The following is a 26,448-nucleotide window of genomic DNA, read 5'->3' as shown; positions in this document are numbered from 1 at the left end:
TGTCCCAAAATGTGTTTTAGTTGCCTGAAAATTCACAGTGACAAGCCTAAAGAGTAGCGTTACCAGCCATCAAATATTCTTATAAAAGCACCACATAAACCCACAGAGTTTTACACTTTTGTCAAGATAAACCCGTCAAGATATATTTGTTAGTGTTCTTTAGATGCACTGTTAGGTAAAGTTTGGTTTCTTTTGGGCTCAGCCAGGATATCTGTTTTCTGTATCTATGCTAACCTAAGCTAACTGTAGCTACAGAGTTAGCCTACACATGATTTGTATCAATCTTCTCATCAAACTTTTGACATAAGATGATAATTAACTAAATAGAAAATAGTCCATTCTTTTAAGCCTCACAGAAAATAACATTTAAGTTCACTCTGTGTTTTAATTCACCTTAAAAGTGTGTCCAGTTATAGCTGAAGCACCAAAACTGCTTTTAGACCTTTTACCCTAAGTTTCATCAGCTTTATGTGTTATAACCCGTGCACCCACACACACAATCACATAGTGTTACAATTATTCACACAAACTTACACACTCTTATCATTATAAGGACCTAAAGTCAATTACAAGACTCAGATCAACTCGACTTTAAACACAGTCATTTTGATTCACAGCACGCACAGAGAATCTGCTCTAAGCCTCTTGAAGAGGAATGAAGCAGAATCACCTCAGCTCTAAAAGTCTAAATCTCTAACTACATCTAAGAGCCACAGATGTTACATCTACTTTTTTTTTTAAGTCTCTTCCCTCCATTTCTTTTATCTCTCAATTTCCTCTTGCATGGATTACAGGTCTAAAATCAAAGGGGACTAAATTTAAAGTCCAAAAATCTCACAGCTAGAAAATGATCATGGCACTCTCTTATTTGTTCGGTGTCCACTGAACTCCTGTGAGTGAATAACGCCCACATATACTCCCGTCTGAAGAGAACATTTCACACTACTCACACTTGACACTCGCAACATTGAATTACACTTTAGATGTGCAGATTAGTAATTAAGTCATGAATGACTTGGCAGATTGGGGATAAATGAATCACATCTTACAAAACACTAAATCAAGCACAGAATGATGTTGCGTTACGCTAAATGTGTGTGTCTGAGGCTGTGCTGACCTCGTCTGATTTCGTCCGCCGTTCTGTCGATGAGAACATAGAGCGACCACACCACGCAGGTGATTGCGATGACGTGGAACGTGACCGAACAGATGATCTTCCTTCTCTCGCTCGCCGTCATCTGTAGCTTCTCCCACTGTGGCAGAAAGGAAAAAAAGGGAAGGACGCAAGGTCATGAAAAAAATTAATCAACACACAGAAACCAATGAAGGAAATGGTTAACCGTTAAATACGGCCGCTCACTAAAAGTCAATGATTGTCATTATTCGGCATCAACGTCGAGTCAGGAAAGGTCTATACTGAAGGACATTTTGCAGTTTAACTCAACAGTTTTTCCCCTCAGAAAAGCCCAGTGTTGGTTTAATATCTGATGTAGACGATTTACTCTAATTAGAATCCAATAATGCATATGGTTCTTGGTAGGGTGAGTAAGCTAGAGAAGGGAAGTGGCGCAAAGCAGCATCCAGCACGCAAAGGACATGTTACCTTGTCTGTCTCATTCTTCACAGTGCATAATCAAGAAATGAGCACAGCCATATGAGCAAAACACACCAGCTGTACTGTATGGCCTCGCTAATGCATTATTCAGCAGTGAAAGGGCACAATTGCAGGGTCACTATGACAAGGAGTAGGCGTCGAGTGTGAGACGGTTCCAAGCATCCTTTGATGAAACAAAAACCCTTCACACCAGGCTCAACATCTCATATTGAATTTTTCTGCATGCTTAAGACTTCCAATGTACACCGGTGGGAATCCGAAGCTATTAACAGCAGAGCATTTGTTTAAGGCCTTATGTGCAGCTAATGAAGGGCGGAGGAATTTTAATTAGAGTGTCCTGCTATCTCCAGGCCACAGAGATTGATAAGAAACTTTAATGAAAGTGTGATGCCTACAAACCGTTTGAAATGAATCACAACCCCCATCCCCTTCAACTAGTTCCGCTTATAAAAACAGCATCAAAGCTCAGAGTCATGGCTGTGTTATCTTCCAGACAGATTGGAGACAGCTTTTGGCATTTTAGCTACATAATGAAGGAGTGATGTGAGCTCACAGAACCGCAACCACAGGCTGAGTTCATCAGCTGAGACTGAATTAATGGACATGAGCATTAATTGGCTCTACATGGAAACTACGTCTTACCTTGCGCAGCGGTTTGAGCTTAGTCTCCATGATGAACTCATATTTGCAGAGCTCACAGCAGCGCGTGTCAGAGCTCTTGATCCACTGCTGCAGACAGGACTGGTGGACAAAGCGCAGGCTCCCCGTGCAGTGGCATGGTGTGATCAGAGGACTCTCGTCATCCCCTTCACAGTGACAAATCCTACGGGAGCCAAAAAAACAAAAAAATACAGTGAACACTTTGCCAGAGGAGAGACAGCTGAAAAAGGAGGAGGAAGACAGGACAGGAGATCAAAAAGAGAAAAGTTGGCAGGCCGGGCTTGCGGATATTTCCCCTAAGTCATTAAAACTTGACTTTTTGAGGACAGATGTCAGCGAACTTGTTGTTCTCTCCAGTAGTTTCTTTTAATAACACAAGATGCTAACAAAATACTCACTCCCCTTGATTGCCACGGATGCAAGAATGCATGACTGGTGGGAATACAATTTCACAAACAATGTAAGAATATCAAGACCCTGAATGCAAAAGATAACACATGTCCCACATGTATACACTCAATCAAGACAAAATAATTTGATTCAAAGCACTTCATTTGAAACTCAAAATGACATTTTCTGAAAATAATCATCTGTTAGCGCAGTGTGGCAGCACTAAATTGAACACGGCTAATCTAATCTCAGATACCCTGCAGTCGAAGCTGCAGCAATCTTAGTCCCAGTGTGGGGAAAAACTGATAAAATGATGTACACCGACTTTTACAAGGAGGAGTACAATGTCTGTCAAACAATGCAGATGTAAGATTAACCTTAGTTGAGTTTTGAAGGCTTCTTAAATGTACGAGTTGTTGCAAAGCCTGGACTTTGGCACAAACAGGTGAAATTGTACTCGACCTCTGTACATGCCTACCTCTTCTGTAAAGTATTCTGTGCACAGATACTGTCACCTGGAACATTCGATTAGGTGTCTGCTGCCTCAAAGCTACTGCTGGACAGGTCTTTCTCAGTTAAAAAACCCAATTGGATTTTTAATATTGGGCTAAAGCCGACTATCTCCCTCTTCAGGATCACCACTCGCACTTTGACTGACAGGTTGGAGGACAGGAGCCGTAGTCACCTTCTCTGAGGAGGAGTGTGTTTGTCTCCTATCGGTGATAAACGACAGTTAACTCCAGCCAAGTATTTCTACTGCACAAAAGGCGTTCATGCCATGAGAGCTGACAGAGTACAACAACACCCCCACATTTCAGTATCTGCATCACACTGCTTCAGGTGTTCTGAATACAGTTCATTATTATTGACAGTAAACTGTGTCAGGCTGCATACCCTCACACTGCTCATGCTAAGAATAACATAATGAGAACGTAGTGTGTTCAGAATTCATAGTATGCAGTTTTGTGTATGCAAGAAAGGGCCTGGATGTATACTACAGGAGACTGCCCATAATTTGAGTCTGATAGGAGAGCTCACTAGGGCGTACTCAACTGCCCCACAATGCATTGCAACTCTTCGGAATATCTTATGGCAGAGCTTGCCAGTCAGCCAGCCAACAAGCGCCGTGTTTGTCCAGACCTGTACCTCTGAATCAAACAAGCCACTAAAGCAGCAGCGGAACAGAAACTTTATTTTACTGTTTGTGTTTTATATGGTAGATAGAGATGAGTGCACACAATACAAATAAGCATTAGTTGCAATAGCAAACAATTTGAAATGTTGTACCAAGCAATATCAGCACAATATAGCGCTCAAAATATCAGCACAATAAAGTTTGTGTAAAAGTTGTCTCACTGTTTTTATAGCTCTATTTGTTACCTTATTTATTGCAATGTTTACTTGTTGTTATATTGTTTCTTTTGACTTCACAGTAGAGATAAAAACCACAAGTTTTAACCATAAAAGTTTTCATCGTACCTTGGTATAGTGACAACAAAGATCATTCAGATTTTGATACAGCAATATCAGCACTGTGAGATTATTTTTAACACTCTGCATTTGGCCTTGAGTCTGTAGCCCTTTTGATATTGAGATTCTGTCGCTGTGCAGCAATGAAGCTCTGCCTTTACCCTTCCTTTGAATTTTTTACACTGAACCCTGCAGCAGCATAATAAACGTGTCCCAGTGTATGATATTACAGTACGTTACAGGGTTGCGGAAGCGTGAGAGGTTCGACATGTAAACGAACACTGGGAGATTCATATACAAAAGTATAAAATGTTGTCCACACTTCCACTAGTAAGTCAGCTACAGTTTGTCGGAGGGGTAGGTTTAGGTGCGAGGGGAGACAAAATGAGGGGCTGGAGAAGGCTATTAAAGCTACGTATTACCTTCAAATACGGTCAATATCACACTCACACACCCCAGCGGCAGGAATCAGGAGCTAAAGCCATTAAAATCTAAGAAAAGTTGTTTTTCCTTTGGGCTGTTTACTCCACAGGGCCCTCAGTGAATGAGCAACGAGAAAGAAAAATCAGCTGCTGTCGTTCCTCCTCTGCACACCTTTGATTAAAAGGTCAGGATGGACCAACAGAGATATTGTAAAGGGAGCAAATACTGTTGAGAATAAAGTGCACATGATGCCCCTTGCAGAGGCTTCATAGTTAATGGGTACACGTGAAGGTGTAAGACTGATCCTCTTTTTCTACACATTTTTACCAGAAGCTGCTGCTGCTGCTGCTGCTGTGTTTTCCCCTGAGTGAGATGCAGAGAGCAGTGGTGCTTCTCTCTGGGGAAGAAGAAATAAATAAAGGAAGGTGTTGGAGATGAGTGGAGTCTGTTCAGCTGGGGTTTACCCCGGTTCATGGGAAGATAAGAACCTATTAAGACACACACACACGCGCACACACCCACGTGTCCACACGTGCCCACACATGTCAGAATCTTAGCGGGAAAAGGAGACGACTATTTCCAGACTTCACTGATCTGACCAGAGTTTTACAAGATTAGACGACAAATATGAACACAGGAGGATAAAAATAGGTCATTTCTATGGGTTTCTCAAATACAGGAGGAGGTGGAGGGAGGGGGATTAAGGGATAGAAGAAGCACAATTAACATCTCAGTCAGAGTGGTTTTTCTGTCGGTTATGGCTGGGATGCTTTGTTTGTGTTTGTTTGCATGGATCACAAGATGAACTGCAAATTCTCATCCCACACACACTCTATAAAGAACTCGAAAACAGAGCCCAGGGACAATGACTCTCTTGCTTATATCAAATGAAATGGACCGATTTGATATGTCATCCTAGTGTTGCTGTGGATTTTTTGTTTTCACGTAGGAGGGGATAACCACAGAAAAATCCCTACACCTCCACATGGAGCCACAGGGGAAATAAAGCAGTAACAACATGAGTGTAAGAGACTGAAGGGGTCTTGGAATATGTGATTTATGGAGGCTTTATTTGTTAGCAACAGCTACAAAATTCTCCAAGAGGTCCTTTTAGGAAAAAATCCAATAAATAGAGATGAAGAAATTCAGCTTTGTCATTAAAATAAACAGGTTATCTTTTAGTTTTTACAAAGGAACCTTCCTGCACTTCCACAGATAAATTTGGAGTAAGTGTGTCAGCTGCTGCACCTTCCAAGCACCGTGAGGCATGGGAGGGAGGTTAAAATTTAATTTGCGACGCCTGAGCAGCCGAAGCACACCCTCTTCAACAGTAATTTAAAGATGGCAGAGGCGCTTTTGGAGTGTGTCAACATCAAAACGTGAGAATCGGGAAATAACAAGCTGACGGGGGAAACAAGCTCAGCAACATTGCCGCCCCGGAGCGGCATTCATTTTATTCCTGTTCTTGTCTGTTTCCTCGTAACTTCTCTCCTGTGGCATTCAGACACCCCCCGCCCCCGCCGCCCCCCGGCTATTCCTTTATCCACCCTCACCCTGAAATGTTTACATATTTATTTTCCAATGAATTTTTAAACACCAATCTGCTGTTTTTGCTTTTATGCTGAACATATTTTCAATGGGTGTTAAGGGGCAAAGAGCAACATATGAAGCATTTTGTTCTCTCCTGCTCTCTGTCTGAACAGTTTAAGCTCACGCTGATCAGAGAAAAACACATTTCAAGTAGCAGCACCGCCACTGGAAGCCATCTCCCTTTCCCTCCTTTCCGCCTCTGAGTATACAAGTCTTACAGCGCTGACATGATTGGCTTAAAAGAGAATATTAAATATGCCAAGAAGAAATGTGTCTTTCAGAGGAAGGTTAAGGAATTACACAGGCTGTGGCTGCTTCACGTTGTCGGATGTGAGAGCTCTAAGGTACCCTGCAGAGGGTTTTTTTTTTATGCTAGAGGCACTAGGGAGCACTGTTCTCTGTTTTATATGCAGCTGCTGCTCTGCTAGTATATGCTCGAGGACAACAGAGGGTGGGAATGCAAATGTGCAGAGTGAACAAGAAAAAGAGACAAGCAAGATGCAAGCCATGGAACATAATCCTAACTATAATAATTTACATTAACGCTGGTAAAAATCTATCAAATGAAAGTCATTTTTGAAGTACACTTAGTTTAAATTCTGATCTACAACATAACAAGTAGCAATGTATTCACAGAAGTCGGGTAAGAAGACAACAAGTAGTTGATGAATACAGATGTAAGAAATGCAAAAGCAACTTTTTAAAAGTATTTAGTCTGGGAAAACATGTGTATGAACATTAAAGTTTCTCTAAAAAGGAACATTTCTAACATTTTTAGAAAAGAAAAAGGTTTTAAATGACACTTAGTCGTTGAGCAATTCAGAAATGTGACAACACAGAAGTGCACTGCCACAAAGTGAATCATTCTACATGTAGGAAATGCAGTTGTTTCAGCTTTGGATCAGCTTTAAACAGAGAGACATATACAGTACGTTCCTCAATGAATTGACAATGAGGATCAAGAAAGACATTATTTGACTACAAAAAGACAGGAAAGGAAAATAAATCCTGATTAATGAACATCAAGGTGGAAGTAATTCAGGACTTAAGATATTCTGCTTTTAAAAGAGAATCGTTCCATATTAGGAAGGGGGATATTCTTTGCTGTGCCATTTGGTAAAGTGTCGAGCGTTGAACTTGAAAGAAGGTAACATCACAGCTACTAGTTCATGTCAACACAGAAGCAAGCTATGCAGGTTTTTTTAAACTAGGAGGAAGAATGTTGTTGAAGTTTCTCTAATAAACGAAACTTCTGCCATGATAAGATAGAGGTGTTGAATGACACTTGGCTGAACTGTGTGATGGGTTAAGTTACAACACAATGAACACCCAAACAGCAGCTATGAAGACAAATATGAACTTTTTATAAATGCTAGGAATTAAGGTTTTTGAGGAATTTAGCTAATATATTTAGAGGAGAAACATTGAATGTAATCACTGATTTGCACCTTCAAGTGTCTTGCAAAGGTGAACTTTCTGATAAGAAGTCAAAAGAGGATTTTAATGACACTTGTGTTTTTTTAATGCTGTTTTACCAAGCTGCAGAGCACTACACAACCAAAAAGGCAGGAAAGGAAGACAACCACTTTGCATATTAACATGTGAATCATAAATGCAGGTTTAATAAAATAGTCAGTACTGGATTTGATTGAAGGAAGAAATGTTGAATTTTAAACCATTTTTGCCTTCAAGTTTCTCTAAAAGGTGGAATTCCTGAGAAGAAAAGGGTCATCTTTATCAGACTTACAACCAGCACTTCTGAAAGTTTATCAATAAGAGATCTGGCCAATCATTTGCATGCCATTCAACTGTGAAAAACAACCGTCTGCTCTCACACACACACACACACACACACACACACACACACACACACACACACACACACACACACACACACACACACACACACACACACACACACACACACACACACACACACACACACACACACACACACACACACACACACACACACACACACACACACACACACACACACACACACACACACACACACACACACACACACACACACACACACACACAACACACACAACACACACACACACACACACACACACACACACACACACACACACACACACACAGTGCAGCAGGTGAGGTGAGCCTCTGCTCTGAACTCACGCTCCGAGCCACCTGACAGAAAGCTGGCAGGATGTTTGTTTTTCTGTGTGTGTGTGTGTGTGTGTGTGTGTGTGTGTGTGTGTGTGTGTGTGTGTGTGTGTGCGTGTGTGTGTGTGCGTGTGTGCGTGCGCGTGTGAACTCAGAGACTGCACAGGCTATTTGAAGCCAATAATCCACCTCCTGATCTCTGGCCTTCACCTTTCCAATTCTAAGCTCATGTTTCTCAATCAGCCCATGAATGACGTATAAGGAAAATAATCTAGAATCTAGAGTCCACGCACAGACCAAAAAACCTGAGGGGACATGTACTTTTTTTAAAAATGTGTAAGACCTAACTCATTTTAAGCCGGTGACCTGTCACAACTTCACATTTGACAGGCAGGCAGATACTGACACCCAGAAGAGATCAACATAATCAATGTAGGGCTCTAAACTCCTTTTCTGGGAGACATAGGACAAAGTTAGATCTACTACTAGCAGGCCTCATCTGCAGGGAGCAAGTAGCCATGACCTGCTCTTTAATCAATTCTCACTATCTCTCCTTCCTAACATAACCAGGCTCCTGGCTCGGCAATTCACACTCTGACTGCCACTTATAATGGCCTTTCTTACCGAATCAGACAGACTCCGTCAGGTTCAACACCTTTTATCATCCCCCGTCTGCCTTTTGTTACACTATTTCTCCGACAGAAACAAACTCCATTCCTCAGTTCTATTACATTGTCTGCCCTAACCTCTGTCTCTCTGCCTTTTATATTAAACACTGCTGCCATTGGACCCTTTTCCCCCAGCCTCCACAGCAAAGCTTAAGGGCAAAATCAATCATACATTTTTTCGCAGCCAATGCAAGACACTTTAATGCCACATTGATCTAGTAACAATGAAAAAATATCTTAAAAACACAGCCTGACAGCGTGATTAAAAATACGGCACACCGCTGAGATAGTAGTGAAGTGAAATGAAAATGTTCGAGATGAAATGAAGACACATTTCTGCTCTACACACACACACACACACACACACACACACACACAGTGGGTTTATACAAGGAAAGCCAAAGAGGAGGAGGTCTGTAGTGTGTTGCATTATGTATGGACTAAAGTATCTATTAGCCTGCTTACACCGGGATTAACGTGCGTCTGAGCCGTTCTGATCTCAAGTGGACGGCTCTATGTGCAGCTACACACTGTCATTAATGCATCTCCATGTGTTTCACCAGTGACCACTCATTGAAGGTTCTCACTTCCCCCCTCTCATATGCAAACAGGTACCCTCTATCACCTGCATTAACCTACGAATAACTTCATCTTACAAAAAGTTTGATAGAGCAGATAGAGGGAGAGAGAGAGAGCCAGCTCCAGTGGGCAAGCAAGTCCCCTGACAGGAGCGTTGGCATGATATAAAAAAACAACTTTCTCTGATCATAAAGCCTTGTCTTGTTCTATTGAGTCTCTGTTGACATATTTACTGGAGATTAGCAGGTCAAACAGACTGACAGATCTTAGTGTTACAACCTGATCTCCTCTATAAAACGTATACGTCTTCACATCATTAAAGCATTAACGATATAAGATCTGCTTGTTGGTCTCATCTCTCTCCCGCAGGTGATGTCTACTCTGCTTCCCTCGTCCCTGTACACGATCGTCCATGGTGAAAAATACAATGCACTGTCCATTACTGAATCTAGTTTTGTGCCATATTTTGGTACACGGCCTCCCCGTTTCCGCATGAATGGCATCAAGTGACGCATGGAAAACACAGAAGTATAAGACGAGAATGACAAGTGAGTGGTCTGTCATTCACTGTCGTTGAATCTCAATGCCTCCTAGGCGTGTTTAAACCTGTTCTATGATCAAATCACTCAAGCTGCATGTTAACACCAGGCGTAAAAAAGGGCCTCTGTGTCCTCTGAGCCAGGGTTGTGAGGACAAATACAGCTGCGGTGTTGAATATTTGCTGAACTCTACAGGGGGAGAAGCTCTCCACTATTCCACAGGGCTCGTGGGCTAACTGCACAGGGGTGTTCTGGGTTCTACCAAGTCACAGAGAGGGTGCATGTGGACATCCAGACAGTCACCCACCTGCAGCAGTCCCCAGAGAGTGAAAAAGGTGACATTGGCTCGTTTTTCTCCGAAAAAGGGGACGGGCAACAGTCCAAGTCGCAGTCCTCGTCCATAAAGACCATGGGGGCTAGATGTGAACCCTTCCGGGCCGTTGTGATTGTTAGCGGGGGAGGACGCCTGCCGGTTGCCTTTGCAGGAGGACTGGACTCCTCAAACACGTCGTCATCTCCCAGTAGCTCCTCTTGGGGAAAGCCGGCCTCGCTGCCTTCCAGCAGGGCACTGGAGGACTTGGTGATGTGGAGGTGAGAGGCGTAGCTGCTCATCTCAGAGCACTGCAGGCTGGCCGAGGTGGAGGAGCGGGAGAAAGGGAGGAGGCGGCGGAGGAAGTTGGAGCTCGGGGAGTGTTTGGGATGGAGGTGGTTGTGTGAAAGAGGGGGAGGGGGAGGGGGAGGAGGGGCAATGACGGTAGAGTCAGACGGGAGACAATTTGCAGGCGGGACGCCCAACATGCACTTGTAGTTGTTGGTGAAGGAGGGGACCAGATGGGGGTGGGTGTGTGTAGAGAAGGATGTATTTGGGTTCTGGTGTGCGGGTGAGGAAGCCAGCTGGCCGTTGAGCGTGTGCGCCCTGCGATCCGAACCAGTCGACGGAGCGGGCTCAGGCTTCAGCTCCAGCTCTCCCTCTGAGCACGTCCGGTCTATGAAGTGCAGACCCCGACAAAGACCGTCCACACGCTGGCCCACATCGTTAAGGGACGCGGAGAACCTGAGCGAGCCGTTGGTGCGGATGTTGACAGAGGAGGGGCGGAGCAGGGTGAGCCAGTCTCGTTGTTTGGCATGTTTGGACGCAGGCAGCGCGTCCGTGCAGAGAGTAGCGACTGAAACGCCTCCTGACCCTTGAGAGGATTTACAGTAAGGGCTCAGCAGAACCACTGCAGTCTGCTTCTGACACTCCTGATCCTGACTGCTGTCGTAAAAGTGTTCGCGTGTGTGTGTTTGTTTATGAGTGATGAAAAAGACGACAGTGGAAAAAGACAGCAGGAGAAGAAGCAGGAAAGGACAAAAAAGAGAAATGGAAGACATCATGCATTTGAAATCAAAGGATATTGAACAAAAGGTGTTGGGGGCTTTGAGTCTGAATAAAAATATCATAACTAGACGACCGAAGTTACTATGAAATATATTCTACAGCTTATGCAGAACCAAGATTATTTCCCACAATGGCAGCATATTTCTAAGGGTAAAAGCTAAACCAACATCGCCCACTGATATCGCTCTTCACCAGTAATGGACTTGTTAATAGATTCAATTTAAGGGCCTCAAGTGTTCACATCACTGTGGACATAAATCACATCACTGGCAGTAAGAGTGAAGTGCCGTCGAATGGCTTCGTACCTGCAGATGTCCTGGCTGGAGGGCGAGACTGACGTCCTCGAGAAACTGCACGGAGCGTTGACTGAAGTCGGGCTCCCCGCCTGAGGAACGAAACACATGCAGGCAAATGTAAATAACAGAAATAAGTGTTTTTTTTTTATTTTTTATTAAACAAACAAGATCAAATCGACATCAGACGGGTCCTGTGTGGGGATAAATATCAAGCTATCAGGGCCTCGATCTGATCCGCGCACAAAAAGAGTGAAAGCTCAGCATGGGCTGATACGCAGGATGATGGGAAGGAAAAACACAATACTGGCAGTTAATCTATCTGATTAAAGTAGCGCCAGGCAAAATCTGTTGCAGTGCGTCACAGAGCGAGCAAAAGCACCAGGCTGCCACGGAGGAGACAGACTGCGAGACAGAGGGAGCGTTATGAAGAATGAGGCGCGCAGTCAGACACAGCTGGAGGATGTGGAGCTGAGGACTTGTTCAACCTCCACGGAGAATTTACAAACAGATGTGCCGTCAGGTACAAGGCTGAGGTAATCAAAATAACAACATCTTCTGTGGCTTTGCAACCAGGGTTTATTATACAGAGACGTTTACTTAAAATGGTCTTAATAGTTTCCGGTTAATAACTTCAATTTGGGTTTTTTGTTTAAGGTCTGATCACTTTTTTGTCTTACTGAGAGAACCTCGAGGATTAAGATAAAGATACTTATTTAAAAACCAAGTCAACTAATAATAAGGAGTTATTCACTTATTGTTATGAATGTCGGCTCGTCAGTCCCAGCTTCTCTTGGGATTACGACACGGGCAGTTGTTGTTTAAGTTGTAGGCGACATACTGTTAAGGAGACAAACCTTGTGGAGCGCTGGTAGGACTGAAAAGACTCCTCATTGTGACCCAGCAACGTGTGCAGGACATTTGGTCGTGGGCTGCGGGGTCTGTACTTCACAACTATCAACATTACCGTAGGCTGAGAGCTCAACGATCATACCGCTAGCTAGCACGGTTGCAAAAATCCACATGGCAAAAACAGATGGTACTAAAAGAGCTTCACAGCTGCACAGAAGCCGCATGTTTTGGACTTTGCTGAACGCAATGGAAGGCGTCACTCAGCAAGACAGAGTGGAGCGTTTTTCCCTCTAGGAGAGCTCCTAAATTAGACTTTGTCTTACGTACCCGTGTGACTTACACTCTGGATTTTAAGGTAGTTATTTTGAATTCAAAGCTTGATCCAAAAGGAAGAGCTTGAAGAGCTTGAAGACGTTTCACGCCGACCTGCCTAATAACCTTCTTCCTGACTGCACGCTGTGTCTGCACTCACTGCCTCTTAGTGGACTCATCCTGCGCCACAGGTGAGGCACAGCATGTTCATGTGTTTAATGAGAGTGCCTTTTCCCTTTCCCTGGCAAGATAGTTTAAAGGCAAATTTGACTTTTTGCTCTTCTTTTCCCAAAGTTGCTCATGATGTTTTAATTAGACACGTTGAATTAAAGTCCTGGATGGATGAAGACCACAGAAATGTGCCCACTGTTGATTCATCTAATATATATCTTTGCCGAACAAAGCTGCAGGCAAGCTTTTTCAGTACAGCTTCTAGGCTTTATGCTAAGCTAACCAAATCCTGGTTTAGCACACGAGAGTTATCAATCTCCTCATCTGTCAACAGGAAAGCCTATAAGGCATTTCCCCAAATTAAGGACTATTGTTTTAACACTGTATCAAATGTCCCACAGCTCTTCAGGAGTGCAAGAATGCAGACTAGTTATGGACAGACTGTAAACAATGGGACCAGATGGCGTTTAGGTTTCTAAGGTAAAGACGAGGGGGGTCTGGTAATTTCAATAAGAGACTAATTACCTATTGATTGCTCTTCTAACTAAGGGGGAATTTATGGCTCATGGCCTGACACCAATCGATAGAAAAATTCAATGTGCCCTTACCCGTTTTTTCTGTCTACATGAAGAGCTACACTTTAGCCAGCATTACACACACACACACACACACACAGCCCCTCTCCTTTCTATTTTTGTTCAGAATTCTTCCTCCAAGGTTGCAGCCTCTCTAAATCTTTATCTTGAATATTTAATTCCATTTCCTTGTTTTATTTGTAGAATTTCCGGGTTGCTGCAGGAGTCTTGACTATGGATGTAAAACAAGCAGCATAGAGAGGAGGAGAAACGACAAAGTGGGAATAGAGAGGTGCTCACTTCAGATGTGCCCTTGAGCATGGCACCCACTACCCAACTTCGAGAGGTGCTCATCTGAGTGCAGCCCCCTCACTTTAACATTAATGCATGTCCACAGGGTCCTGTTTGTGCCTATCTGTGAGCAGCACTTTTCAATTACGAGATTAAATTGTCCCTCTGGGATTAATAAAGTATATCTTTTTTTATTACGTTTCTTTTGTTGCCATGCCTTTGAGCAAGCAGCTCTCCCTCTGAGAGTCATAAATATGAGGAAAGCCCTCACACGCGAAATCAAGGGAAACAGTTCTTCTTGTAGCTTTTAAATAAATAAAAAATCAACTTAAAACAAAATAACTCCAATCACACCTTTTATTTCATTATAGTGTTTTCTCTCATATTTTTGCTTTAAAGCTCCAGTGAGGAGTTTTTAGATGGTTATGAAACAGACTGAAATGTATACCGATTCCTCTTTATGAGCTAAAAAAGCAAATGAGACCGTCATGAAGCAGACTGATTATTTCTCAGTTGTTATTATCAATGTCTGAAGTCGCTGCAGCTGGGTAGGTGTCAGACAAAGTAAGTACTGTTACACAGAAATGCTAAAAACAGCATTTCATTACATTTTCCAAGTAAAAGACTCACCATGAGAGGTATACTTCACAGTTTAAAGAAAGATGGATGCATTTTTTGATGGAAAAACATGACTTGCACATGTGTACAAGACAAAATCAGAAAATGGATAATACAAACCACTTTGTCCACAAGGGGCGCCAAAATCAAGAAAAACCCAAAGTCCCTCACAGAAGCTTTAAACTTGACTTTTTTTTGTGGATTTGTGCGCGTATGTTCTCTCCAATACCTCTGCTTTGATCTTGCCTTGCACATTATTTGGGGGACAAGTGTGTCTCTGTGTAACTTCAAATTCGATGTCATGTGGTCGAGTTTGTAAAGTGCTGTTCTCTCACTGCTGATGAAGTGTTACATGAAAATTGATTACTCTGGAACGACACACTAAAAAGCATGCAAATGGTTCCTTTTACACAAATGACATGACAAAGTGTTGGGAGTGCTGTTGTGCCTTTGTTAATCAGTCATGTCACCTCCTGTGAGTTAACGCAACAGATCACAGTCTGAGCAGAATCAATCCACAGAGTGATGATAACATGGTAGATAAAGCAATGTTTAACTTTCTAACTGTCTGTGGCTCTTCAGACCTCTATTACACATCTGCTTCCTCATAACTGGCTTCTGACGAGATGAGAGCTTTTGATGAGTGAATGAGTGCCCGAGTTTAAAAGGTAACTAAAACAGCATGAGATGATACTTCAACAACTGCTGACTTTTTTTTTTTTTTTTTAAATGGTGGACAACTTAAAAATAAAATCTAGCCTTGCATCATAGCCTCCCTGTATGAACACCTGTTTATTGTGTGTGGTTAAAGAGCCTCCCATTCATTATCACAACTACTTCTTTAACCTTTCTTCCCAAGCACTCGCACAAACTCTTCACAAAATGCATAAATTACCCTCTTTTTCATGTGTTTTAGCTTTTTCTGAAATCTTACTATAACCTCTGCTTCCATTTTTCTTTCACAGTCACCATCTGTACCTGCGGAGAGCTGCAGCTCTAATTCTGTAGCCACCAGGGCCTTTCAAAGAATAACCTTTCAAATCTAACAGGGACAATGAAGCAGTGCCTCCCAGCGAGACGCTTCGAACATGCTGAACACAAGCTAAACACACTAAGTGAATGGACGGGATGTTGACAAGATGCTCAAGGAAAAACAACTGGAGATAAGCATCGAAAAAAAAAAATACTTGACCTTGACGATGCTACAGCCATATCTCAAGGTTTCCAGGGTCTGTTTGTCCTCATTGATATCACTTCAAATCTAAATATCACTACACTCTAGTAACTTTGTGAGTAAAACATTTACTTCTCTTTGCTTGGAAAACAATCCAAGTTGACTTTCTGTCTTTTTGGAGATTCAAAGGAAGAATGTAAGCTCAATCAAAAACCCCTACTTCAAGTTTAAGTATCAAGCTACAGCATGCTTTAAATTTGGGAAATGATGTTCTCATAAAGCAGGGTTTGCTTTAGTGCTTGGCTTGGATTGACAAGTTACAATCAACTTCTCAACCAGAGCAGGGACACGATAATTTGTATCAACTCTGAAAGAAGGTCACTTCTGGCTCCACAAAAACAAAACGGCAATGTCCAAATGTAATGGTGAAATGAAGGTTTCAAAAAGGGGGTCCACAAGGTAGCTTCTTTGACTTCTTTTATGCAGTTGAACCGTGCCACATGGTCGGTGTTTGTCATAACAGAGCAAACTCTATCCTCTGATTGAGACTGAGCTTTTGACATTTTGGTAGAGCCAGGTTTATTTACATCACTACCAAGTGTAAGGTGGAGATGTTGACGCGACGCTCGTGCCAGAAACGGCTTCACATAGCTTAGTTTAGATTAGTTTAACGTAAAGCAAAGCAAAGCCTCCTTTACTGAAGCCACAAGAGCCAGCTCAATAGCTCAACAGAGTGAGTATATGCTGCTTCGCTGTTATCTTTTGATATCAAACCATGCAACCTGCTTTGATCAACTGGAGCTCTAACAAACAATAACAAACAACAACAACAACAAAACAATTCTTTAATTAAACAATAATCTGCTAATACATTACTTACAAAAATACTCATTATACTTGTAGCTCCTTATATCTTAGATTCAGCAGCATAGCATTGATTGTGAATACCAGTTTATTGTTGTTGTTGTCGTGGATTTTTCTGTATTTAACAAAAGATCTCAAGTCAAACCGTTTGTCTGTGTGTATTTTATTGCTCGAGTGTAAAGGGTTTCTTTTGCAAAAGGGGGAAACTTATACAGGAGTGACAATCAGCACAAATGCATAGCAGAATCCCGCTCGGGAGCGGTTTCATCGAGACATTTATACCAGACTTCGCAAAGCAGGGCACTCTCATTGGTTGAGTCACGTTGATGTGTCTTAATCTGCCTAGAGACTTGCCTATAATTATCTCATGACAGTTATGTTCGTGTGTTGTTTTGTGTACGTGTTACTTTTGATTTTTCCACTGTGCAAGCAGAAATTCGTATGTGTTAAATGCATAAGCAAGAACATATATTTTTCCATTACATTGTTATTTTCCAATTTTGAAGATACAATAACTGAAGGCTAGAGGCCACCAAAAGCATTTTGTAATCACCAATTTAAGTCATGTCTCTCCAAAGACTAAGACCTCAAAAAATGAGAAATGCTGCCAAATTGAGCAATTCAAAAAAGAAAAGAAAACAAACCACGGTGTGGTCCAATAAATTAAAAATCAACTCCACTTCATCAAAACAGTAGCTTGGCTCACTTACTGCTTTCAATATCTAAGGACTACTAAGCTGAGCACAGCACCAGACCAGCTCCTGATGGGATCTGGAGGACAGACTCGGGTTGTGCTCTGCAGCAACAGATCCTGAAACGCTGCAAAACGTCAGCAGCTTGAATTTTAGGGCAGCACCAGATGTTTGGCTCACTATCAGCGGCGGCCCACGGAGCGGTGGGTCGCCGCTTTGTGTCGTTACGACGACTGTAATAATTTAATCCTTTCCAAACAGAGTAGGAGGCATCGCACAGCTCCCTGGCACCGTGCTAAAGAGAGAAACGGCTACAGCTAAGCCTCCTGACCTCGCCGAGTGGGAGATCAACTCCTGCCAAATAACGGGCAGTCCTGGGTCTACTAAAGCTGTCGGAGCTGCTTTTATATTCCATACACCGAGCCATTTTTTGATGCAACCAATATGTTGAATTTTCAGCCTCAGGTTCACCTTTTCTGTCACAATTCTACACACCGCTTCTCTCTAGGTCGATAACAGGCAGCTTCTGAAGAATGAATCAATGAACACATAAACTGAGAGCAGACGTGAGATAATGAGTTTTTGTTTTTGGATTTATGTTTAAATTTATACTTTAAAACCTACACCTAAATCCTCCACAGTGGCAAAGCACACTGATGGAGGCAATATCATCTTTATGAAACAATTCAGCCCACAGCTAATCGCTGCCGCTTGTTTTCCTCTTATTATATACTCTCTCTCTCTCTCTCTCCTGTTATGTGTGTCTACTACAGATGTGTGTTGCAGTCAGCTGGAGATTTTTCTGAGTCATTCTCAAACAGGTGAACGCTGTTCTTTTTACAAAAACACAACTAGTTAAGCTGCTGCCAACAGAAGAAATCTGGAAAGAAGAAAAAGAAACAACAGTCTCTTTGACAGAATGAGCAGCATTTTTTTGGCCGTTTGAGTATTCAAGCACACAATTATGCAGACTGTTCAGACTGTGGTGCCAAGCAGGAGATGTTATGAAATATTCCTCTCTGGCCGACGCTGTGGTTATTTATGTAGAGTGGAATCATTTAAGTAGGTCAACAATCAGATACGAGCGCATTCATTTTTGATTTGATCCGACACAAGCTGATGTGATTCAACCTGACTCGGTGCCACGCAAAAGCAGTTCAGGGTTTGTTTGGTGTCCCGGTTTTTCAGTCTGGCTGTAGCTCATGTGGAAACGAACGACAACAATCGCGTGTCGGTCAAGATCATCTGTTCCACTCTCATGACAACCCGAACAGACAAGGCACACGCGTGAATGAACCGTAGTTCTTACCAGCTGTACATCCGTCTTCATCTTTTATTTTACAGCTCTTTAAATCATGAATGAACTCGACCGACATTTCATTTGATTTAAATAAAAGAACATTTTGGGGCTGGAAAATGAAAATCCTCCGTCTCATTCTGCAGAGCGCAGGGAAACTGCAAAGATTCTCCCACAGATCATATTCAGATTCCCGATGGTGCGTTAATTAAAAATGTATATATTTCATCGTCCCTCATCACCCTCTTTATACATCAGTAACTTCAGAGTAAGTGATGTGATTGGACAAGAGGCACTCTTGTCTCGCTGAGTGTACAACAGCATTGGGACTTTTAATTATAGCTCTTTTGACATTATGATTTTTGTACAGTGCCCTAACAAAACTCCACTGTCACTAAACCTTTGCGCTTTCAAACTGAACCTCACAACGGCGTGATACCTTCAGTCCCAGTGTCTGATTTCACATTGCGTTACGCCATTTCTCCACAGTTTCATCTCTGTTACCTCTGCAAGAGTTGTTTTACGAGGAACGCTGCGATGGTGGATCAAAATCAAAGATCACATCAACAAATCTGTTGATACTTGCTTTTTACTAAAAACAAAATGTTGCTTGCAAGCTGTTGTATAGACTGATCTGAAGAATGACCAAAAGTTGACAAGCCGCCATTACTGAGGTGGACTCTGTGAACAATTGTGAAATGTAACATTCATGTCTTTGTTTGGCTTATTTACTTTGTATTTATTCTTAAGTACATCCATCTATCCATCGTATCTTATCCTATTGTATCCATCCAATGGAACAAACACTTAATAAATATCTATATAAATGTATTTCATAACGCAACTGTCTTTGACAATTTAATGCATCAGTTGATTGATTAAACTGAGCAGAATAACGTTATAACATTATATTATACTGTGTCATCCGATGTGTATAATCAAATAAATGTAACGATGGCCTGTTTAGAGTCATCAGCAGCTGTGTAATGTTTTTAATCCAACTATCTACGCTGCGGTCACAGTCTGTAGACAGCAACGGGTGCCGAGTTGCCACTGTAGCTATTGCGGCCAATGCAAGATGTCGGCGGCCACAAATCGGCTGTTGGATCCCTCTATAACATAAATATCACCATAAAAAGGTCAGACTGTTGTACTGAATATCGACATGGCTGTGATTATCTTCAGCCCTTTGTCTGCAGCTTATGACGAGGGTTGCTTAAATAAAAGTCCACTGTTCTTTTACAATATCATCCAGGATTGTACAGCAACTTCTCCAGTCTCAACCTTACTCACTCTCTTTAACAATCGAGACTCTCGGCGGACTTCACCACCCAGAGAACAGTTAATACAGATTTAAGACCTGTCAGTCAGTGGTATTTCCCTTTAGGAAAGAGTAGGAAACACCAGCTGGCAGAGAGGCCGCTGATTATTAATTAAAGCTGTCAAACATAAGAGACGTGTTCATACTTTATTCCTGTCACTCCATTTCACACATATTTATTGGCAGTGTAGGTAGGTCGTTCAATGACAAAGCATCGAGTCCAGAAAGTGCCAACAAATGAAACCCACCCCTTCCCTTTATGGATGAGATAGCTGGCACTCGGCCATCTTGTGTTTGTGTTTGTACAAAGAAACCAGTAAAACAACTAGACATGCAATTCTTAATAAATCTTTAAAAAAAAGAAAGTCTGAATTGATGGCCAGCTATTTTGCAAATCATTAATTCATTTTGTGTATGTGTTTTTAAGGATGAAGAAGTTGAAATTCTCTGATTCAGTTGAGCACAAAACAAGACATTTGAGGATGTCATCTTTTGGCTTTGGGGAACACAGATTTACATCTTCACCATTTTATGACTATTTATTGACCATACAACTACTACAATGAACTGGGAACATACTGGACAGATAGGACAGATATGGCTGCAGACTTTTCAGACCAGACCAAACTAGTGATAGCCTTTCTTTTCAAAACTAGACTTTAAAATCACTGGAATGTCCCCAGCTCATCTGGATGATCAATATCTGAGCCAAACAAGGCCCGACGAAAATCAATCTGTTCCAGCTTCAAGCTATTTTAGGCTTGATTGATCCATCAAACCAAACTCTCCTTCTACAGCAGCTCCAGACTGACACTATCCTCACTGTAGAAACCAAACTAAACCTTGTTAACAGTTAAATAATTAGTTAAACATTTTGGGAAATGTAGCTTTATTTATGTTAACCTATGACGTTTACCATGGAAATACTAATTGGTACTTCTTGGGTGCTAGAACGTTGGCCTTGCTCACGTTTAAAGACCGACTGGTTCAGGGATCAAACGTTATTCCCAGAGTGGTCCCGTGCCGATGAAGTGACCCTGACATCTATTAGCACCAGTAAAGAGTTTATCCTATAAGAGGCTCAGGAGAACGTGGACTCAAACCCTGGAGTCACGTTCGATCGCAGGTTCTAGCTTTGCCTGAGGGAGCGATGGGGAAAAAAGCGGGGAGGAAAGACGAGGGGAAAACAGAAAAAGACTGGGAGTCGCTGAGAGTTGACGGGCTGTCTTGACAGAAAGCCACAGTGAGCTGAAGAGCTGAGGTGTAAAGACACGTCTGCTCTCCGGAGGATGATCAGAGAGGCGGCTCTGATTGGGACGATGTGACGTGATGGAGGCAGGTTATCTATCAGCTGTTCTCACTCGACTGCACGTCGTACATCTCTCCTGTCAATCGCTGCATTCCTCCACAGCTCACCTCACAGCCGCCCTCCTGTCTTTATGCTCCCACTCTTTTCTCTCTTTGTGGCGGTGAAAGACCGTACATCATTCATTCAGATTTTTCCATTTGTGTGCATTGCTCACCTTTGATATATTGCTGGACCTGCTGGCAGAATGACCCAGAGGCTTTTCATTCTGTGAAAGAGAAGAACAGAGAAAGCTCCAGTGAGTGAAAAAGTACATTCAGAAAGAGATGCTCTAACCTGCACATTTTCTGCACACTAAGGACTGGCATACAGCCCATGGTGACTATCTGTAGACCACTGTGTTTGTGCTGTACAGTGAGTCGACAATTTCAAACGGAACAGACGCATAAAGGAGATATTTGCAAACATACAAACAAACAGACAGACTGTTAACAAAACAACATTTATGCTGTGTCAGAATAAAGACCTATTCATCTAAATGCAGAACAACGACCTGATGGGTCTGTAAAAAACGTTTCAATGACCTGTGCAATTTACATCATATTTTGAAGAGACAAAAGTTACACTTGGCCGATGAAAAAACTTTGGTATTTCATGATTTGCATATAAGTGTTAAGCAAACGTTTAGTCATTTGTCATATGGTATTCATTACTTCCCGTCCACATAAAGTGGCGCAGATCAGATACAAAAGTTGTTTACATGCATTAACGCTCATACCAAGAGAGATATAGGAATATTTAAAGTTCAAACTGATGCATGACAGAAGACAAGGAGGCTATAGACAAAGATCGATTCAGCGTTGCATGTTCATAAATCTGTGCGCACACTTTAGTAAACCCCGCACCACAGATTGAAAATCTGTGCACAAGGATGTGTAAACCTTGGCGATGGATTTGCAAATGATTTTTTTTTTATCGTTTTCTTACCTGAGCCTTGCAGGGCTCAGCAGATTAAAAACTCTAAAAGCGTTCCAAAATACTATGTTCAATAAATAAAAAAGTATTCCTTTGTAAATATGTTTAAATGGAGTAAGAATTGCACGTCCTGTATTATGTAAAGACGGCAGCATAAAAACAGATCGCAGTTTCAACACAGGATCTCAACATAAAACAGGTCAATCTAAAAAGTACTAAACAAAGAGGGCTTTTATGTTGTGTGTGTGTGTTTTTTTTGTCCTTTATTTTGCAGGTATTTGGTCATTTGGGATCCAATAAAGGTGGCATGAAAAGTCAGGGACTCCAAATTAAGTTATTACAAATTATTCAGACGGAAACATGGAAACAAGCGAATCGATCTTGTAGTCGTTGAGATACAACAGACTGGAAATAAGTAGTAAATGTGCAGACAGAGAGAATACTGCCTGGAGCCAAGCTGCTAGCTTAAAAAATGACATTGCCATCAGCAGAGGCATGTAATGCAAAGGTTTCCATAGTGTAGATTTGGCAGTATGAATGAAGAAGTCTTCTCGTTGGTTACAGGGGGATAGAGAACACTGTTTCATGGTTCTTCTCCTAATGAGGAGCAAAACCACATCTCTCAGCAGCTCAGGCGCCTGTGAGCATTTCAAGTCGTTAAATCACATTTTTCTGGCTTGAGACAAAAGACAGCAAGCTGACTACATTCAAATCTGTCCAAGCTCCAAATCGAATGGTGTCACAATATTTGTATCATAACCCAGAGCGAGAGAGAGAGAAACAGGCCAAAACTGTCAGCACTGTGCAGTCAAGTTTTGTTTTGAGGCTTAATGATCCTCGATTCTCACTCAGTGTTCCCAGTTTGCGACAAACAGCCACTAGGGTGTTGCACTGCATTCAGTGTCCATATTAAAGCCGTATGTGGTCCTTTAATGAGTAATCAATCATGGTTACATAATGCGGAGTTCACACCAGGGCTGCCCTGCGCTGGACACAAACAAGTCTTTGCATGGGAACTCCTCTAATGGGAGAGTGTTTTAAAAAGTCCACAAAGAAGAGAAACATTTAACTATTAAAGGGCAACTATTCATCCTTCTCAACAACTAAACATCCTTCAGGTGCATTGCACACAATAAACAAGACATTGCAGCTTTATTTTATAACCAGAATATTAGAGAATACAAGTATTAAAGTACAGGAATGGTACAACAGTTCACAAAATTCAAGCTCCTTCATTTACGTTTTCTAAAATCTGGCAGATGTTGCCTTATCCTCTGAAGGTTAATCGTGATTCTCTTTCGCCTTCATTTTCAATCATGTCGCAGCAGATGGCTGTTCACTGATAAGTCTGGTTTTGTTCGAGGTCTCTGCTTTTTATAAAAGGATGTTTTTTTCCCCCTGCCAGTTACCAAATGTCACCAAGTGCATGTTCTTGTTGCATCTGTGTTGGGTCTCTCTAAATAATATAACAAAGAGTAAAGTCTAGCTCTTTTTGGAGAAATGTACTGAGATACATTTTACTGAAAGAAAAATCTTTTGAGATATTCATTGAATAGTAGTTGAAATATTCCAGACGGGCCCAAAGTGTTGGAAAAACTCTAAAAAAAACCAAGTTGATTTCTGCCAGAAAAACCATGAAATATTGCATGTTATTCACTTGAGAGCGAACAAAGCCTTGATAACTCTACAGCCGAGTCCTGAACAGTGGACAGAACTCAGCTCAGGCTTTCAACCAGAACTAAAAAAAACATGATCACATCACTCCTGATTTATCGTCTTCACACTGGTATGGTTTTTGCTTTTAAGATTTTACTGATTACGTTGAAGGCTCTCCATATGACCTTTCTCTCCTGGGGCAGACTTCTTCCATGTGTTTTAAATTCAAGGCTGAAAACTTAAGGGGGCAGAGAGTTTACTGAAAGGGCAACCACTCTGTCCCCTTGTTTGTCATTTCTTAATCTTTGCTTTTGCTTATTGTTGTATGACCTGCCTCTTTAATTCTGCTGCCTTCTGGAGGCTTGGATTTGGAAAATGTGCACTACTATATAAACAAAGGTTATTATTATTATATTATTGTGATAAACAGGGAAATTTGTAAATGTAGAGATGTTGACCCTGAGATCTTTCCTCGTGCTGTTCAGAGGCGGTCACAGCTTAAGTGTTACCTCTGCTGTCCTCGCCCAAACAAGAAGTACATTAACCTTGACACCAGAAACTCACCGAGCCATGACTACACACACACACACACACACACACACACACACACACACACACACACACCTCTAAGAGAAACATGACTCCAATTGATAATAACTCAGAACTTCACTTGTGTCCTTGCCGTGAATAGTTGCCATGGTGACGTGAGCCAACTCTCCATCAGTCTCCCTGCATTCTTATTTTGCTCTTGTCTCACTACACGCCTGAGGACATCTACACACAAAAAAAAAAAACCACACTAGATAGTGGTCAGACAAACACAGTAAGATCCTCCCGGCCATGCTGATAAGACGACAACATTTGAGATCCGTCGTTGTGATAAAACATTTTTACCAGCGATGTTTGGATAATTCAACACCTGCACTCGGATTCAGACGAACAAAGTCTTCTTGTCCTTTAAAATAATGTAACATGTTTTGTCCCTGATGTGGTTTGAATGTGCTGTCGGTGCAGATAAAGTCATCACAAAAGATGTCTTATATGACACATATTTTATGATCAAACAGTGATTGCACATAACACAGGTTTCCATTTAAATCAAAGAGCCGAGATGTTAGAAGACGGAATATAAAATGAATTTCAATGCATGGTTGTTAGACCAGATAACATCCAAAGCCAAACTAGGCAAAGATGAAACGCATTAATGGCTTATGTGACATCTTAAAGAGGGTATGAGGTATTGGCAAAGTGGAAACCTCTGGTGTTAAAAAATAAAGCCAACGTGTAAGTGCAAAACTCAGATGTATTAACCATGTCACAAAAGCTGTCACTCCTAATTACACTGTTAGGTTGTAAACGCTGCAACGTCGTGACTTTGACGAGTTGTCGCTGGAGAAACTGTTTGATATTCGTATATACTCGTACACGTCGGGTCTTCTTTGGCTACAGCTTGCTAATGGCAGCATCCTAAATTTCCCCTCTTGGAATCAATAAAGTATTATCCTATCCCTATGCATGTTAGTAAATGTTTAGCTTTGACTTCTCAGCAGGTGAGAATTGTCTTTCTCTCGTTATATTTAACTTTGCTTTTTGGGAGGGGATTATCTCTTTGTTTCTCTCATTTGGTCCACTAAATATGAGTACTTGATCACGTCTCATTTGTACTAGAGTTTTTAGTTCTTATGGTAAAATCAATACAAACTCAAATGAAATACAAAGGATAAATCACAATCCTGTATAAAGATCTTTGTGCTATTTTGTCTAAAACTAAAATGTTAGTTGCAACCGTGTAGCAGTTTGTCTCAGATCTCGACCTGTATTAAAGCTTGTGTTTTAATCTGCAAACTTTCTGTAAGGTGCACTTCCTTATTACAGAAAAGAGGAAATAAATGACGACATAAGCAGACATAAGGCCAGACCTTAACCTCTTACTGCAAGATTAACATGAAGCAGTTTCCTCTATCTCTATGTCGCTAAAGTCTTCTATGTCTTCTATAAATTCTTGCAAAAATGGTAAACGTAGCTCTCTGTGGGTGCAATTTGTGCAGAAAATTCAACTGTGAGATTGTCAAGGAGGATATAAATTCAGTTTTTACAGCAGATGACAACAGAGGATAACAGGCAAGGCCGAGTAAAGGAGCAAATTGATGAGCCTTGCCCCTAATCCCTCTTTCTTGGCCAAAAATGGAGTAACAAGCAGAAATGCCCAGACTGAGAGATTTTTGTGAAATAACAAGGCCACAAATGGACAGACAGGCTCTATGGGCAGGAGTGATTAGAGCTGAACTGCTGCAGACAGATGAGGAGAGATGAATAAAGGAAATAGATCAAGACCATTACTTTGCTTTCTCTCTTTCTTTTTGACCCACTCTCCTTCAAAACCTTCCTCCCTAACTGTGTTACCTACAGAACAAGGTCCGGGAGTCACCTTCACTGCCGTCATGACGGTAGAATATAAAGGGCCTTATTCTCTGAGCTCATGCATAATTCTGATAAAGAAGGTTTCAGGTTTCACAGTCGGCTGTGTCTGTCTTTCTGCACCTCCTCTGTGGGTCTGTTCGGAGCCCCGGGCTTTGATAACACCACTCTCAGACTGGACTCAGAAG

The 26,448-nt window shown here is 41.8% G+C and overlaps 1 protein-coding gene across 3 annotated transcripts in view; it reads right to left on the bottom strand.

Moving 5' to 3' along the window:
- Positions 1–26,448, bottom strand: part of marchf8 (membrane-associated ring finger (C3HC4) 8) — a 91,921-nt gene that overhangs the window by 5,677 nt on the left and 59,796 nt on the right. Inside the window, exons 3-7 of one of the 3 annotated variants that reach the window (XM_061039810.1) lie at positions 21,429–21,479; positions 11,751–11,830; positions 10,375–11,322; positions 2,258–2,438; positions 1,118–1,253 (exon numbers count right to left, since the gene is read on the bottom strand). In XM_061039810.1, coding sequence (XP_060895793.1) covers positions 1,118–1,253; positions 2,258–2,438; positions 10,375–11,322; positions 11,751–11,830; positions 21,429–21,479 — 1,396 coding nt within the window. Of the gene's footprint in view, positions 1–1,117; positions 1,254–2,257; positions 2,439–10,374; positions 11,719–11,750; positions 11,831–21,428; positions 21,480–26,448 lie in introns of those variants that run through there. The other 2 variants (XM_061039809.1, XM_061039808.1) reach the window with 2 other exon arrangements.

The sequence above is a fragment of the Labrus mixtus genome, chromosome 6, assembly GCF_963584025.1.
Source record: "Labrus mixtus chromosome 6, fLabMix1.1, whole genome shotgun sequence".
NCBI classification, from domain to species: Eukaryota; Metazoa; Chordata; class Actinopteri; order Labriformes; family Labridae; genus Labrus; species Labrus mixtus.
Note: the sequence above shows the minus strand (reverse complement) of the source record. Positions and strands in the feature narration are given on the sequence as shown.